Raw genomic sequence first — 14,989 nt, forward strand, 5'->3', positions numbered from 1 at the left:
GGGACAGATGCTGCTCTTCCCAAACCCAGGGCGAGGACTTTGGCGCGAGCTGCGGGTGCCGGACCGCGGCAGCGAGGGCGGGGGGACAGGGAGGGGGACGCGGGGCTGGCTGCTGAAAGGGCTCCCGGGACACTGGCGTTGCACCGGGGTCCCCAGACTGGACACGCCCGCGACCCGCTGGAAGCCGAAGGACCGCTTGTCTATATAGCTCAGAAATCATTTTATCTCCACGAATGTGAACAGGGAATTGCTACGAGTTGCTGCTATCCAGGGAGGGGAGGCTCTGCTGCTGTGCTGGCGGTGCCCAGAGCGGGGCAGAGCCCGGGAGGCTCCAGGGTGGGTCTCAGCCCAGTGTGGGGCTGGGAGGCTCCGTGGTGGCCGGTGCTGGCCTGGCAGCTGTCCAGGAGGCTCCACAGTGGCCTGTCGTGGCACAGGAGGCTCCGTGGTGGCCAGTGCCAGCCTAGAGGTGGCCGGTCCCAGCCCGGCGTGTGGCCGCAGGGAGCTGGCGCCTGACCTGTAGCTGAAGTCCGTAACTTGCACTGCTTTGATTAAAGCTAATAACTGGGGACAGTCTGGAGGCTATTTAAGAAAAACACTTGAAAACTTGAACAGATGTTTTTGATTTTTTTTTTAATTTTGATTTTTTTTTTTTTTTTAGTTGACTAGGCTGTACATCTTCGTGTTGGCTGCTACAGAGTCTCCTCCCACCCTTCTTCCTCCTCATCCTCCTCCTCTCACCCGGCCCCACAGTGGCCACAGCTCCTATTCCCACTCAACCAGGAGGTTGGGGGCCCCCTCAGCCCCTCTCTCCTGGGAACCCCTGGCTCTCACACTTCCAGGCTGTTTTATTTCCCCCCTTACTGTCAGTTCTACCTTGGTTCCTTGGTTCTGGGTTGCGGTACTGGGGCGCTCACATACCTCCTTTTTTTTCTCTTTTTTTTTTTTTTTTTTTAAACCCAAAACAATTCCAAAACTATTATGGTCCGTTATTCACTCTGTGTAATTCTGTGTTTAATAGATTTTTTCATTTACAAAAGACTCCTCACCACGAAATACAAAGTGTTTTGATGTTTAAAGGTAAAAGAAGAATAATATCCCGATGAAACCCAAGGTGATTGTGCTCGGAAAAGAGGTACTGTATCCCTGAAAGCCTGTTCAAGCACTAAGTGCATTTACAAATCTCTGAGAATGTTTTTTTTTTATACTAAAATTGACCATTATATTCTACTGTGAGAAGTGCTGGCTGCACTATATTGTTTTAAAAATGAGAAAACAAAAATGAAAAAAAAAAAAAAAAAAGAAAAAAAAAAAGAAAAAAAAAAAAACCAACACAAAACCCGCAAGCCGTGTGTCCGGATGGTGTTTTTCCCAAAGTAAAACCAGGATCTCGCTGGATGTGTGCTCTGGAGTCTCTTTGCTTTGCTGTGGCCTCCCCCAGAGCCGAGACACCCCCCTGCTCCCAGAGATTTTTAGGGCACGGAGGAGCACCTATAAATAACCTGTTAACGATGCTGAGCCATTAATCTGACGGCTCCGCCTCACGCCCAAGGGGTGGCACATGGGACAAATCCCTGGGATTAGGGCTGTGGCCTCACGTGCACCCGGGGGACGGGGTCAGGCACCATGTCCCCATCCTGTCACCAGCACAGGGGGTGGCACCTCTGCTGCCATCCATCACTCCTGTTTCCCACTGGGTTTCCATTGCAGGGCCATTCCTTGTGCCCAGGTGGGGTGGGGGCTCTCTGGAGGCCCTAAATCCAACCCTGCTGCTCTGCCCAGCAGCAGCAATCACAGCAGGATAATGGGATTGGATCCCAAATTGCCCCTGGATGTGGATGAATCTCCCCAGCCTCTGTGTCCCATGGTGGGACACACGGCGTGGCCAGGGAGGGGACTGAGGGTGGCAGAGGCTCAGCTGCCTTCTGTGCATGACCAGGAAGGTACAGGGGTGGGATGGGATGGGATGGGATGGGATGGGATGGGATGGGATGCGATGGGATGGGATGGGATGGGATGGGATGGGATGGGATGGGATGGGATGGGATGGGATGGGATGGGATGCGATGGGATGCGATGGGATGGGATGGGATGGGATGGGATGGGAACCAATGGGGACGGGAATGGCGACAGGATGAGGATGAGGATGGGATAAGGGTGGGGATGGGATGGGATGGGATGGGATGCAATGGGATGCAATGGGATGCAATGGGATGCAATGGGATGCAATGGGATGCAATGGGATGCAATGGGATGCAATGGGATGGGATGCAATGGGATGGGATTTGGGCAGGACAGGGATGAAAATGGGAATGAGATGGAGACAGGGATGTGGATAGGATGGGATAAGGATGGGGAAGGGGATGAAGATGGCAATGAGATGGGATGGGACGGGATGGGATGGGAGGGAATGGGATGAGGATGGGGACAAGGACAGGTATGATGATGGGGACACAGCCACGTGCCTGAAGCTGTCCCATGGCCATGGCTGAGGCCAGGGCTGGCAGCTCCACTCGTCTCCTTTGCCCCACAAGGGCGTGCGTGGCTCCGCCGGTATTTGTGGCACCCCGGGAGGGGACCTCTCTGTCACCGGCAGCAGCGAGCAGTGACAGCCGATCTGGGGAACAAAGAGAAATTGGGACAAAAGGAAATTTTCACAGAGGTTAACACTGCTGATGGGGGGGTGCCACTGCCTGCCTGCACGTTAAAATTATTCCGTCTGGAGGAAGATCTCTGCTCAGATCTTTGTCATTAAAAAGATGCCACATCAAAGGAATGTGAGGCTGGAGCACGGCGGGGCCTCTGTGCAGGGCAGCCCCTGAACCAAAGGGGGACTCTACAAAGGCTGGGGTGCACGGAGCCGTGCTGGGGGCTCCAGGAGAAACTTTGCTCCCTCAGTGGTGCCCGTGGGAGGAGGATTCATTAGCGCTGCCTCCATCAGATTCCCCAGCTCGCCATAAATCAGGGCGAGTGGCTGGGAGCGACGGCGCGATCCATCTTGCAGGTCTCCAAGTCATTACATTTCATTAGGAGGTGTGCGGGGGTTTTTATTATTTAGCAGGTTAATTCTGCCCTCAGATCGCTCCTTGGGAGGAGGATTGCGCTGGGGGAGGCTTCAAGTGTGGAACGCAAAATGAATGGTGGGCACCATTCCTCCTTGGCGGGCACCTGCTGCAGTGCCAGCTCTGCCAGGTGCAGGTGAGAACTGGGGGAGCCAAAAATGTGCACAGACACTGGTGGGACATGGGGCAGGGACACCTGAGGTACATTCCACCACAGCCCATTGCCCTGCCATTCCATGGAGCACAGCGCCCACAATCACTGTGGGAACACACTGAAAGAAACTATGCTGCTTCTGGCCTACAAATACCTTCCTATTCAAATTATCCCAATAATAATACCAATAATAACACAAATTTCTAAGGCAGGCGTGCACGAGGCTGATATTAAACTTAGCGGCCGCCTTTGCTGTTTGGGAACGAGGAGGAGAGACAGGCAGTATAAATTGCGCGGCTGCAAAAGGACTTAAAAAAACCCATCTCTCATTTTGATTGATATTAGCTTCACAAATTAAGCTTTAGATTTATCTAAAAATAAATTTGCTTCCACGCTCTGCATTCTGGATGACAAGTGCTTTTCTCTTCCCTTTGTTGGGTTTGTCATCTCTGGCAGGGCAGGGCGGCGCGGGGAGGGGGCCAAGCACCCCCCGTGCACCAGCTGAGGCTGAAATAGCTCCAGATTTGGGGGTAAAAGGGCCAAAATCAACCCCTGAAGGTGGCAGAGGCTTCCTGTACTGGGATGTCACCATGGTGGCTGTGGTGGCTCTGTCCTCACAGAGCCACCGCAGGGTGCAGAGTGATGATGATGATGATGCAGGGGCTTCGTGACAGCTGTCCTTCCCACAGCCCAAATCTTTTTAGAGCTCACTGATATGTGGCCTCTTGGCTTTGGGGCATTAAGATCTGCACGGGAGGGGAGGAAATTGGTTTATGTCTCATTTTACTGGAAAATCCCATCTCTGGTCCTGCAGCCGGGGGCAGCCACGGTGCTGAGCCCATCTCTGGCTGAGTCCTACTCCAGGGCTCCCCAGCCACCACACACGGCCCAGCCAGGACTGCCCACTGCAGACCCAGTCAGGTGAAAGCCAAGTTCATTGTTTTCACCCAAGATCCAGCCTAGAAGCAGAGCAGCTCAGCTCCTCACTCTATTATGGAGCAGGAGCCGCCACCTCCGCCTCTCCCAAGGAGCGATAATGAAACATATTCATCCCTCACCCTGGGGAAATACTTAAACCACAATATGAGAGATGTATGTAAATCACATTTAAACGGAGACGGTGCCGTTAACGCTGACGGCGACTCATCGAGTTGGAAGATGAAGCGTCCCCTCTGCTGCTAAAGTGTTTGCTGAGAGAGCAGGGCAGTCCCCAGGCCCTGGCCAGGGTCTCTGTCAGTGTCACCGTGTCACCATGTCACTGGTGCCGGCCCAAAGTACGTACCGCGTACCAAATCCAGCTGTTAAAGGAACGCTCACCCCTGCAGGTGGCAGGGAGGATGAGGAGGAAAGGAGTTACAGAGGGGTGATGGATGGGATGGGCTGAGGATGGGAATGGCATGGGGATCCATGGGGATGGGCTAGGGGCGGGAGGGGATGGGGCACGGATGTTTTGGGGATGCGGGGAGCTGGTTTGCCGCGGTCCGGTAGCGGCCCCAGCGCCGCGCTCGGGGTGCGGGGTCAGCCCGGGGGACCGGGACCGGGCCCGCATCGCGCGGTGTGTGCCGCCCTCCAGTGGAGCGAGCGCGAACTGCAGCCCTGCACCGCACCTGTGCATGGTATCCATGTGTCACACCTGTACATCATCACATCCCTGCGGTGGTATCCATGTGTCACACCTGTGCATCATCACATCCCTGCACCGCACCTGTGCATGGTGTCCATGTGTCACACCTGTGCATCATCACATCCCTGCACCGCACCTGTGCATGGTGTCCATGTGTCACACCTGTACATCATCACATCCCTGCACCGCACCTGTGCATGGTGTCCATGTGTCACACCTGTACATCATCACATCCCTGCGGTGGTATCCATGTGTCACACCTGTGCATCATCACATCCCTGCACAGCACCTGTGCATGGTGTCCATGTGTCACACCTGTACATCATCACATCCCTGCACCGCACCTGTGCATCGTAACCGTGCACCGCACCTGCACATCATCACATCCCTGCACCTGTACATCATCCCATCCCTGCACCGCACCTGTGCATGGTATCCATGTGTTACACCTGTACATCATCACATCCCTGCACCGCACCTGTGCATCGTAACCGTGTACTGCACCTGTACATTGTCACCGAGTGTCACACCTGTGCATCGTAACCGTGCACCGCACCTGTACATCGTATCCCTGAATCGCACCTGAATCGCATCACACCCGTCACACTTGTACATCATCAAATCCCTGCACTGCACCTGTGCATCATATCCATGTGTCACACCAGTGCATCGTATCCCTGCACCACACCTGTACATCATAACTGTGCACTGTACCTGTGCATTGCATCCCCGTGTCACACCTGTGCATCATATCCATGTGTCACACCTGTGCATCGTAACCGTGTACCACACCTGTGCATCATAACATCCCTGCCTTATCCATTACTTTCACGTGGATTCTGTGATTTTATTTCCTTAATTTCTCTTTTCCTTAACTCCCTTTAACCTGTGCATCATATCCATGTGTCACATCTGTACATCATCGTATCCCTGTGTCACACCTGTACATCATCGTATCCCTGTGTCACACCTGTACATCATCATATCCCTGTGTCACACCTGTACATCGTATCCACGTGTCACACCTGTGCATCATAACCGTGCATCACACCTGTGCATTGTCTACAATTGTCACACCTGTGCATCATCACATCCCTGCACACCACGGCCCTGCACCACACCTGAGTTCAGCCCGATGGGTGACCATGCCCAAAGGCACGGCACGGCTCGGCACGGTTTGGCTTGGTTAGAATTTGGGGGCAGGCAGCTCCTCCATCCTGTCCCTCCCCAAACCCTCCTGGCATCCTGACTGTCCCACACCGAATCACTCAGCGCCAGGAGGACACGGCGGTGGCGCGTCAGTCTTTATTCCTAAATAAATAACCGTATAAACCTTGTGCAAAACTCTGTGGCAAAACCATCGGCCTCAGCGGGGCCGTGCTCCCCATCCCGTCCCGAGGCTCCCGGCACGGCACGGCCCCGGCACAGCGAGGTGAAGCAGTGGCGCTCGGTGAGAGCCGAGACCGGGGCAGCTCCAGGCATCCCCATCCAGGCGGGACACCGGAGGGGACAGAGGCTGCAGGAATCCCTGAGGAGCAGACAAGCACCTTCCATCCAGCCCAGCGGCGATCCCGGAGCCGCTCCAGGGCCCGGGCAGAGTCCGTGGGCTGCCGGTGCTGCCGTGCTAGAGCGGGGAGCTCGGGGCATGGCCGTGCCGCCGCTCTGCTGCGCCCATGGTCCCCAGGGGCACCACCACCTCCTCCGGAGGGCAGCTCTTGTTCAGCTCCACCACGCGGGGCACCACGGTCGACCACCGATCTGTGGAGAGGGTGGGAGATGGACAAAGACCACCTGTGGCTGCTCGCCAGGGCCCCAGATCTGCTCCTGGGGCTCATCAGAGGCTGCCAGCAGCATCCTGAGGGATGTCCCAGCCCCAGATCTGCTCCTGGGGCTCGTCAGAGGCTGCCAGCAGCATCCTGAGGGATGTCCCAGCCCCAGAACTGCTCCTGGGGCTTGTCAGAGGCTGCAAGGAACATCTAGAAGGATGTCCCAGCCCCCAGCAGGGTGCTCACCTCTCCGCAGCCGGCCCACGGTGTGGGAGAAGCCATAGTACTGGTACGTGTCGCTCTTGCCCGGGTCCTCGCTGATGATGCCCAGGTTCTGGTTCCAGTGGGACCAGTTCACCTCGTCCACCCTGTAGGGAAGGTCAGAGCCACAGGGGCTGCACGGGAGCTGGGGCAGGACCTTCAGCACCCACCAGCAACACCAGTTACAGACCACTACAAAGCACCCAGCAAATGAGTGCTGCACGGTGCCAGCCCCCCAAAAATGCTGCTGGGACAGGCAAAGCTGCCCCCCCAGCCCCCGAGGGCGCCCACCTTTACCTGAAGCACCAGCGGCGGTCGGGAGTCCCGTCCGTGCCCTTCCCCACGGTGACCATCTCCCCCGAGCGGAAAGCTTTCCTCAGGAACACCGGGAAGGAGCGCTCGATGTCCAGGATGGTGGTGGCCCACTGCCAGGGACACCAGGGACTGCCTGAGCATGGAGGTCCCTCACCCATGGAGCTCAATGCTGCAGCCCCACAGCCACAGGCGGCTCCTGGAGCCCCCATCCCGCCACGCCCAGATGTGGTGGTACCTGCAGCTTCCAGATGTGCTTGCTCTCCTTGGAGACTTGGCCCACGGTCTCGCCCATCAGGGCGATGAGCATGTTAAGCAGGAGCACAAAGGTGAGGATGATGTAGGTGACGAGGAGGATGATGAAGACGCCGGGGTATTTGGCGCTCTCGAGCATCTCCAGGTCGCCCATGCCGATGGTGAGCTTGAAGAGGTCCAGCAGGAAGGTGCTGAAGGTCTGGCTGTCCCGGCACGACGGGTAGGTGGGCACTGTGCAGTTGGACTTCTCGCTGCAAGACTCACTGCTGGGACACGGGTTGAGCAGGGACACCAGGGCTGGGGGAGAAGGGACAGGGACAGCGTGTGGGGCTGTGACAAGGACAGGATCCACAATGGGCCCCAGCGTGGCTCCATGCTGGCTGAGACCTTCTCACCATGACAGGAGGCAAAGGCTGAGGCTGTGGGCAGGCGGGATGGAGCTGGAGGTCTGCAGCCCCCTGCCCAGTCAGGCTGAACCACAGGGCTTGTCCCTGCCCTGGTTACCTGATGCATAGCCAATCATGAAGAGCAGGTAGACCAGCAGGAAGCGGAACAAGTCTTTGAAGAGGATCTGAAAGTGATGGAGGGCAGGGTGAGGTGTGCTGGACCACAGCATCATCACCAAGCTGTGCCACTGGCACAACTGCCCTGCTCCCAGCCCAGTGGAGAGCCACAGGAACCCTTCACAAAGCCTGCAGGGACCTCTTCAGGCTGTAATTCCACAAGAGCATCACCCCTGGAGAAGGACAAGACCCCACCAGACCTTCTGGATCATGATGCTGTAGGTCCCTGTCAGCTTGAGGCCACGGGTGAAGTACAGGGCGTTCATCCAGCCCAGGACCAGGGCAAAGACCATGACAGCCAGGTAGGCCTCGATGCCCCCCAGGTACAGCCCCGCCGTGACAATCACCAGCACCGAGTAGATGAAGCTGCAGGAGAGTTGGGGTCACACCCTGCAGCCACGAGCCTGGGGGGCACAATGGCTCAGGGTGGCCCTGGGGGCTCCCCACGTACTAGAGCAGCTGGAAGGAGCCATCTATGAAGAAGGAGTTCACACCTGGGCACTTCTTCATGAACAGGTCTTTAATCTGTGGGAGAGAGGCAGAGCTTGGAGGGTCTCGAGGGGCAGGGTCCCCATGTCTGGGGCCACTTTGGCAGGGGTGGATGCCTCAGGGGACAGGGCTGTCACCCCTGGAGACCCCAAAGAGGTGCCAGGGGAGGACCCCCTGGCTTGCCACACTGACATTTGTGCAGAAGAAGAGGATTCCAGTGAGGAGGGTGATGATCTCCCCGGCCAGGCGCAGGTAGTCGGCGGTGCTGGTGTACGGGTAGGGCGGCTGTGGGGAGAGGACAGAGAACAGAGCTGAGCTGCTGCCTCATGCCCTGGCACAGAGCTCTGCCAGACACCCCTGCCAGGCAGGGCTGTGCCAGCCTGGGGACTCACGGGGCCTTCCATGGGGCGGTAGTAGGCGACGAGGGTGAAGATGATCATGGCGCTGAGGTAGGAGACCACGCTGATGTAGAAGGAGACAGCCCCAAACTTGCGCCACTTGTCCCTCAGCAGCTCGTTGATGGGCTCCACAGCCAGCATCTCATGGCGGTTCTGGTGGGACATGGGTGATGGCAGAGGGGACAGGGACACCCAGTGCCCCCCAGACCCCTCCCAGTCCCCCCAGCCCTGCACACCTCGATCTTGCTGTTGTAGACGAGGATCTCCAGCACGGACACCTCCTCCCCACAGGTGTCCAGCGAGGAGAGGTCATAGAGAGAGGAGTAAACAGGGCCATAGGCCCAGTCCTTGAACTTCCTGGAGAGGTGCCGGGCGTCCTCATCCGTGATTTCCCTCCGGATGATGTGCTGGAAGATCTACCAGAGGGAGGGATGGAGGGAGGACTGCTGCCCCCAGACCTGCTTGGGGCACCCTGTTCTCCTCCCACCCCATCCTGGGTGCATCCCCCAACCCCCTCCCTGCATCCCAGTGGGCTCAGGGTACTCCCAGGTGCTCCTGGGCTGATGCAGGCATTGTCACAGCCCTGCAGGATGCTGCAGCTTTTGGTGACTCCCCTGCCTGCCCCACCAGAGGCCAAGGGCAGGCCAGGGGAGAAGATGGGCAGTGTGAGGGTCTGGAGTTAATTGGGAAAGGGCCAGAACGCAAAGGGATGTTAATTAGCCAGGTTAATAGGGCTGCACATCCAGGTTTCCACCAGCATCTGCAGAGAGAAGCCGTGCATGCACTGAGTGTGACAGGGCTCAGCAGGGACAGCAGGGAGATGTCCCCAAATACGGAGGGGACACCATACCCCGATCTTGCCAGTCTTGGCCGCCATCATGAGCGGGGAGAGGCCGTCGTTGTTGAGCAGCGCCTCCAGGTTGGTGTCGGGGAAGAGCTTGGCGCACTTGACGAGCAGCAGGTCGTACATCTTGGTGACAAACTTGGTGTTCTCGCGGGTGTTGTCGGCGATGGCCACCAAGGCGTGCAGCACGGTGTTGCCGCGGGAGTCCTGGCGCCGCAGGTCCGCCTGCTTGTGCCCGTTCTCCGTCAGGTAGTGCACGATGTGCGGCTGGTTGGTGCAGGCGGCCAGAGACAGCGGCAGCTCACCTGCGGGGACACAGCACCTGTCACCCCTTCCCCACTGTGGGGACACAGCACCTGTCACTCCTTCCCCGCTGTGGGGACACAGCACCTGTCACCCCTTCCCCGCTGCGGGGACACAACACCGCGGCTCCTGTCACCCTTCCCCTCTGCGGGGACACCTCGGGATGCATCCCCCCGGGTCTTTCCCTGCTCACCGAAGTAGAAGTAGCCACCCTCGCCCTTGGGCTGGAAGAAGCGGCCGCGGGCCTGGGCATGGACATCCGCTCCTTTCTCCACCAGCAGCTCCACGTAGTGCTTGCAGCGGCGCTCGATGGCGATGTGCAGGGCTGTCTGACCTGTGCCAGCACCGCCTGTCAGCCACCACCTTGTCCCGGCAATTTCCCCCCGCGTCCCAGCCTCCCCAGGTCCCTTCTCCGGTCCCTGAACCACCCCAGTGTCCCCCACCTCGGTAGTAGACGTCCCTGAAGGGCGAGTTGATGAACTCCCGCATGTTCCCCGTCTTCTCGGCGATGTCCAGCAGCACGGGGATGGTGTCGTTCTTGCCCCCGCTCAGGTTGAGCAGGGCTTTGGGCAGGCAGGTCTTTCCCGTGGAGGGCTCTGCGAGTGGAGGGTGCTGACAGGGGGCCAGGGCAAACCCCTCAGGGCCCCGGTTCCCAATGCCAGAGCTGTGCATGCCCATCCCTCGGGAACACAGGGATCGCCAGGGGTCACAGCCCAGCCCTGGCAGCAGGGCAAGGAGCAGCCAGGTCCTCACCTCGGAACTCCTCGTCTGTCAGGCGCTTCTTGTGGGTGAGCAGGAAGGAGAGCAGCCCGTCCAGGCCGGCCGGAGACCCCCGGGACACGATGTCGAAGAGGATGGGTCTGTTGAAGACCTTGAGGACGGGGGGCGGGTCGGGAGCCGGCCCCTTTGCGGCGGGCGGCTGCTTCCTGCGGGGGAAACGCCAGCGCTGGGAAAACAGGAGCCGCTGTCTCGGCTTCCCCCACCTGTGCGACGAGCTTGAGGGTGCTCAGCCACTGGGGACAGGCACTTGGGGACATCTCCGGGCCGGGGTCACCGGTGAGGCCAGGGCAGCATCCCCGTCCACAGCAGCGCAGTGCTGCCAGTGCCTTGCCAGCTCTTTCCAGCTCCCACCCAGGTGCTGCAGCGCTTGGGGCCCCCAGCTGTGCCCCCCAGCAGGGACGGGCCGCGGGTTTGTCACGCTCCGGCACCACGGGTGAAGCCAGACCGGTCGGAGCAGTCGGCAGCGGAGCGGGGGGGACGGACCGGGGGCAGCTCCGCGCCCCGGGAATGGGGGCAGGACGTTTGGCGGCTGCTCCAGCCGGTGATTTCCAGTCTGAGGGCTCATGGGGCATCCCGGCCCCCTCCAGCCGCTCTCCTAAGACGGCTGCACCCCTGGGTGGGGACACTGGCGGGCCGCCCCAGGTGCCCGGCACAGAGGGGCATTGTGCGTCCGGCCGCGGGCTGCCCCCCCCGGCTCCGGTTTCCTGGCGCGGGCAGGGTGGAGGCTCTCCTGAAAAGCCTTTTCATGCCGCAGCCAGACGGCCGCACCGGCCAGGGGAGCGGCCGGGCGCACAGAGCTTCTTTCATGGTGTCCGTAAGGGGGAAGGGGAGCGCTCTCCCGGTACCGGGGGCTGCGGAGCCGCTCCACGGCACGGCACAGCCACTGGGACCCGCTGGGAGCTGCTCCCTGTGCGCGGCACCTCTGCCCAAAACACCCCAAAGTGCCGCTCGGAGGTCCCCCCATGTCCCAAACAGAACGTCTCCATCCCCACCGAGATGTCCCCAACAGAACATCCCCATCCCCACCGGGCGGTCAACGTCCCCATCCCCACGGGGGTGCCCCCAACAGAACGTCCCCAAACCCACCGGGGTGTCCCCAACAGAACGTCCCCAACCCCACCGAGGTGTCCCCAGCTGAACGTCTCCAAGCCCACGGGGGTGTCCCCAACAGAACGTCCCCATCCCCACCGGGCTGTCGCGTACTCACTCCGCGACCCTCCTGCGCCAGCGCTTGTTCTCGCTGGGGTGGTGGCGGTACGTGCCGTAGTCGAACAGGGAGTCCATGGGGGCTTTCTTGGGCGCGGGGACCACGGGGGACTCGTAGATGGTGGCCTCCAGCAGCTCCATGGGCTTCGGGGCGCCCTTCCGAAAGGCCCCGTGGAATTTCATGCGGAGGTTTTGCTTTCCATCCCCGGCGCCGGGGGCACCCCGGGCTGCCTCGGCGGGGCTCGGGGTGTCCTCGCTGTCGAACAGGTTGGCCAGAGAGGAGAGCGGGAAGGATTCGTTCTGCAGGGAGCCGTCCTCCCCCGCGCCCTCCGCGGCATCGCTGTCTGCCATGGTCCCTGCCCGGAGGGACGGGCACGGCTGACCCGCCTGGCTGGCTGTCACCCCCGGCTCCTTCCACGAGAGCAGGAGACCTGGCAGAGGAAAACTCCGTGTCACCCCCAAAATACCCTCCCCATCCTTTCCCCGCGGCGGGACAGCTCCCTCACCCACCCAGGCAGAGGTTGGGACCCGCTGTAGCTCAGAATCTCCCGACCGGTCCTGCCTTGTCCCGGCTCTGCTCGGCACCCACCCACTCTCTGCGGGGACCCCTCACGTCTGCGGGGGCCCCTCGGGCTGCGGCGCTGGGCGAGGGCGAGCCCGGCCCCGCTGCGGTCAGCCGGGGTGCAGCCCAGGACAGGGCACAGAGCAGACCCTGTGCGCTGCGATCTGCCGCCCAAGGAAAGAAAACATTCCTTGGGATACTCCCCACATCCAAGGAAGCGCCCAGAGGCAGCAGGAGCTGCCACAGCTGCAGGGCTGGGAGCGGGGCCAGGGCTGCTCCTGATGCTCCCCAAGCCAGGGGGGCTCGGTGGGACGCGGATCTGGGCACCGGGAGGGGATGGGAGCGGCACGGGGGGGCAGGAACAGCGGCTGGGACAAGAAATTACGGGTTTAGGTTACCCAGAGGGACGTGGGGATGAAGGAGAGACGTGCCAGCAGAGCGCTGTACCGTGTCACCGCGTCCTGCCCGCCACGTCCGCGGCACGGACAGGTGACTGACCCCAGGCACTCCCCCTGCCCCGCTTCCCACCAAAACCCTCCGGAGAAACCCTGAGCAGCGTCAGGGCTCAGCACGGCTCCTGCCCGCGGGGAGCTCAGCCCTCCCGGGACGGAAAAAGCAGCGGGAAACGTGTCATTTAGTGCTGGGCTGAAGCTCTGTGCGACAACCACAGGGGCAGGCTGGGCCTCGTCAGGAGGGCAGCCCGGCCGGGGAAAGGGCTCGAATGAGGCACAGGGTGCTGGCAGCCACACGGTGGGCACGGGGGATGAGGGAGAAAACGGCCCCAAACCCTGCAGTGACAGGGAGGGGGCTCAGGCAGCGACCCCCTTCTCCCTGCCACACTTGGGGACACCCAGAAAGGACAGTGCAGCCCTGGGGGACACAGAGCTGACAGATTCTGCTCTTTGCTGACTTCTCTGCCATCCCCATCTCTGCAAGAAATTCCACAAGCACCCGCCAAAGCCCGCAGGTCCCACATCCCGACCCCATGCAAACAGGAGCCCTCGCATGGCCGGCTTGACCTTGGACAAGGGAATTGCCAAGCAATTCCCTGCGGGCTGGGAATGGGGACGGAGCACCTGACCTGTCCAAACTGTGCTGGGACCCGGGAAAATGCAGCTTTAAGGAAAACCTGGATGCGGCACGGGCTGTCCCACACCTGCTGTCACCAGCCAGGACTGAAGCTTGTGTGGGGAATGAAGGACTCAAGGCTGGTGCCGTCAGCCCCGGTGCTGCCAGGAAAGGTGCTGTCACAGGGGTTTGATTTGGCCCCTGGGTTATTTGGGTTTGGATTTTTCAAACTTCCTCACCTCATGGAATAACTGAGTCAAGGCACAGCTCTTGCATCCAAACATAAACCCCACCTGTGTTCCCACCTCTTCCCAGCATCCCAACCTCCCAGCTGGACCAGTGTCCCCAGTCAGTGCCCACTCCTGCCCACCACGGGGATGTCACCAACACCGGGATGTGCGGGGACATCCACGGGTGGGCGGCAGGGAGGGTGTCCCACGGCATTAAAGGGTGATTAAGGGTGGGAGTGAATCACTGAAACCACAGCGAGTTCTAGTCGGAAATCCTCATCCTGAGTGATGCAGCTGCTTCCCAAAATCATCCTCACTGCTGTGCTCACCTCGGCAACAGCCGGGAGCTGAGTGTGGGCAGCATGGGGGGCTCGGTGCCGGTGGGAGCCCCCTCCTCAAAACCCACCCGGCACCTCAATCTCGGATCATGAGTCCCCAGGCTGTCCGGACACTGCCGGGGCATCCATGAGGGTCCACCTTGCCCTGCCCAGCTCAGCCCTCGACCTGGTCTCCATCCTGCCCCGCTCCCCGCGTGCTCCCCATCCCGCCCCATTTTCCGCGTCCCCGCACCGGCGGCTCCATCCAGCCCCGGTGCCCGTGTCCCGGCCCGTCGCACTCCCGGTGGTGCCCCCCTTGCCCGCTGCCCCGGTTCCGTACCGCCAAAGGTCCCGTGGAAAGTCCCGTAGGCTCCGGCGCCGCCGAGTCGCCCGGGGCCGCTCCCCAGAGCGGCTCCTCCCCGCCCCGGCCCCGGCTCCAGCGGCGGAGGCGCCACCGGGACCCGCCCTCGGGCTCGGCCCCCGCCCGCCCCCGGGAGCACCGGCCACAAACAGCCCACAAGGAACAGCCCTCCCAAAATACCCTTCAAAAAAAATCAGCCCCCCCCAGGAAAAGCGTCTCTGGCACAGGCCTCCCGAAGAACAGCTCCAAAACCCCTCCCATAAACAGCTCTCCTAGGACACAGCTTCAAAACAGCCTCCCAGGAACGGCTCCAAAACAGCTCCCCTAGGAAAAAAAAAACCCGAATTTCCCTACCCAAAACAGCCCTGCTGCAAAACACCTTCCCTAAAACAACCTCCCCAAACACTCTTTCAGCCCCAAATGAGGCTCCCAGGCCA

General features: G+C 60.4%; 1 protein-coding gene across 1 annotated transcript; it reads right to left on the reverse strand.

Annotated features, from left to right (window-relative positions):
• Positions 1 to 6,135: 6,135 nt before the first annotated feature.
• TRPV4 (transient receptor potential cation channel subfamily V member 4) lies at positions 6,136 to 12,374 on the reverse strand. The gene is made up of 15 exons (XM_059485150.1): positions 12,016 to 12,374; positions 10,782 to 10,954; positions 10,472 to 10,624; positions 10,222 to 10,362; positions 9,732 to 10,030; positions 9,118 to 9,297; positions 8,876 to 9,034; positions 8,676 to 8,768; positions 8,446 to 8,519; positions 8,195 to 8,360; positions 7,936 to 8,002; positions 7,415 to 7,728; positions 7,162 to 7,289; positions 6,850 to 6,971; positions 6,136 to 6,595 (listed from the first exon to the last, which is right to left on the reverse strand). The coding sequence occupies exons 1-15, from the start codon at positions 12,363 to 12,365 to the stop codon at positions 6,462 to 6,464; spliced, it is 2,553 nt and encodes an 850-aa protein (XP_059341133.1). The 5' UTR covers positions 12,366 to 12,374; the 3' UTR covers positions 6,136 to 6,461.
• Positions 12,375 to 14,989: the final 2,615 nt, after the last annotated feature.

Source organism: Ammospiza nelsoni, chromosome 18 (assembly GCF_027579445.1).
Source record: "Ammospiza nelsoni isolate bAmmNel1 chromosome 18, bAmmNel1.pri, whole genome shotgun sequence".
Classification (NCBI taxonomy): domain Eukaryota; kingdom Metazoa; phylum Chordata; class Aves; order Passeriformes; family Passerellidae; genus Ammospiza; species Ammospiza nelsoni.

Excerpts from the sequence above, each read along its gene's own strand:
- TRPV4 (XM_059485150.1), bottom strand. The coding sequence starts at position 12,365 with ATGGCAGACAGCGATGCCGCGGAGGGCGCGGGGGAGGACGGCTCCCTG. Across the intron at positions 10,625-10,781 it reads GACAGACGAGGAGTTCCGAG|AGCCCTCCACGGGAAAGACC; the intron begins GTGAGGACCTGG and ends CTCCACTCGCAG. Across the intron at positions 8,361-8,445 it reads GGCTCCTTCCAGCTGCTCTA|CTTCATCTACTCGGTGCTGG; the intron begins GTACGTGGGGAG and ends ACTCTCCTGCAG.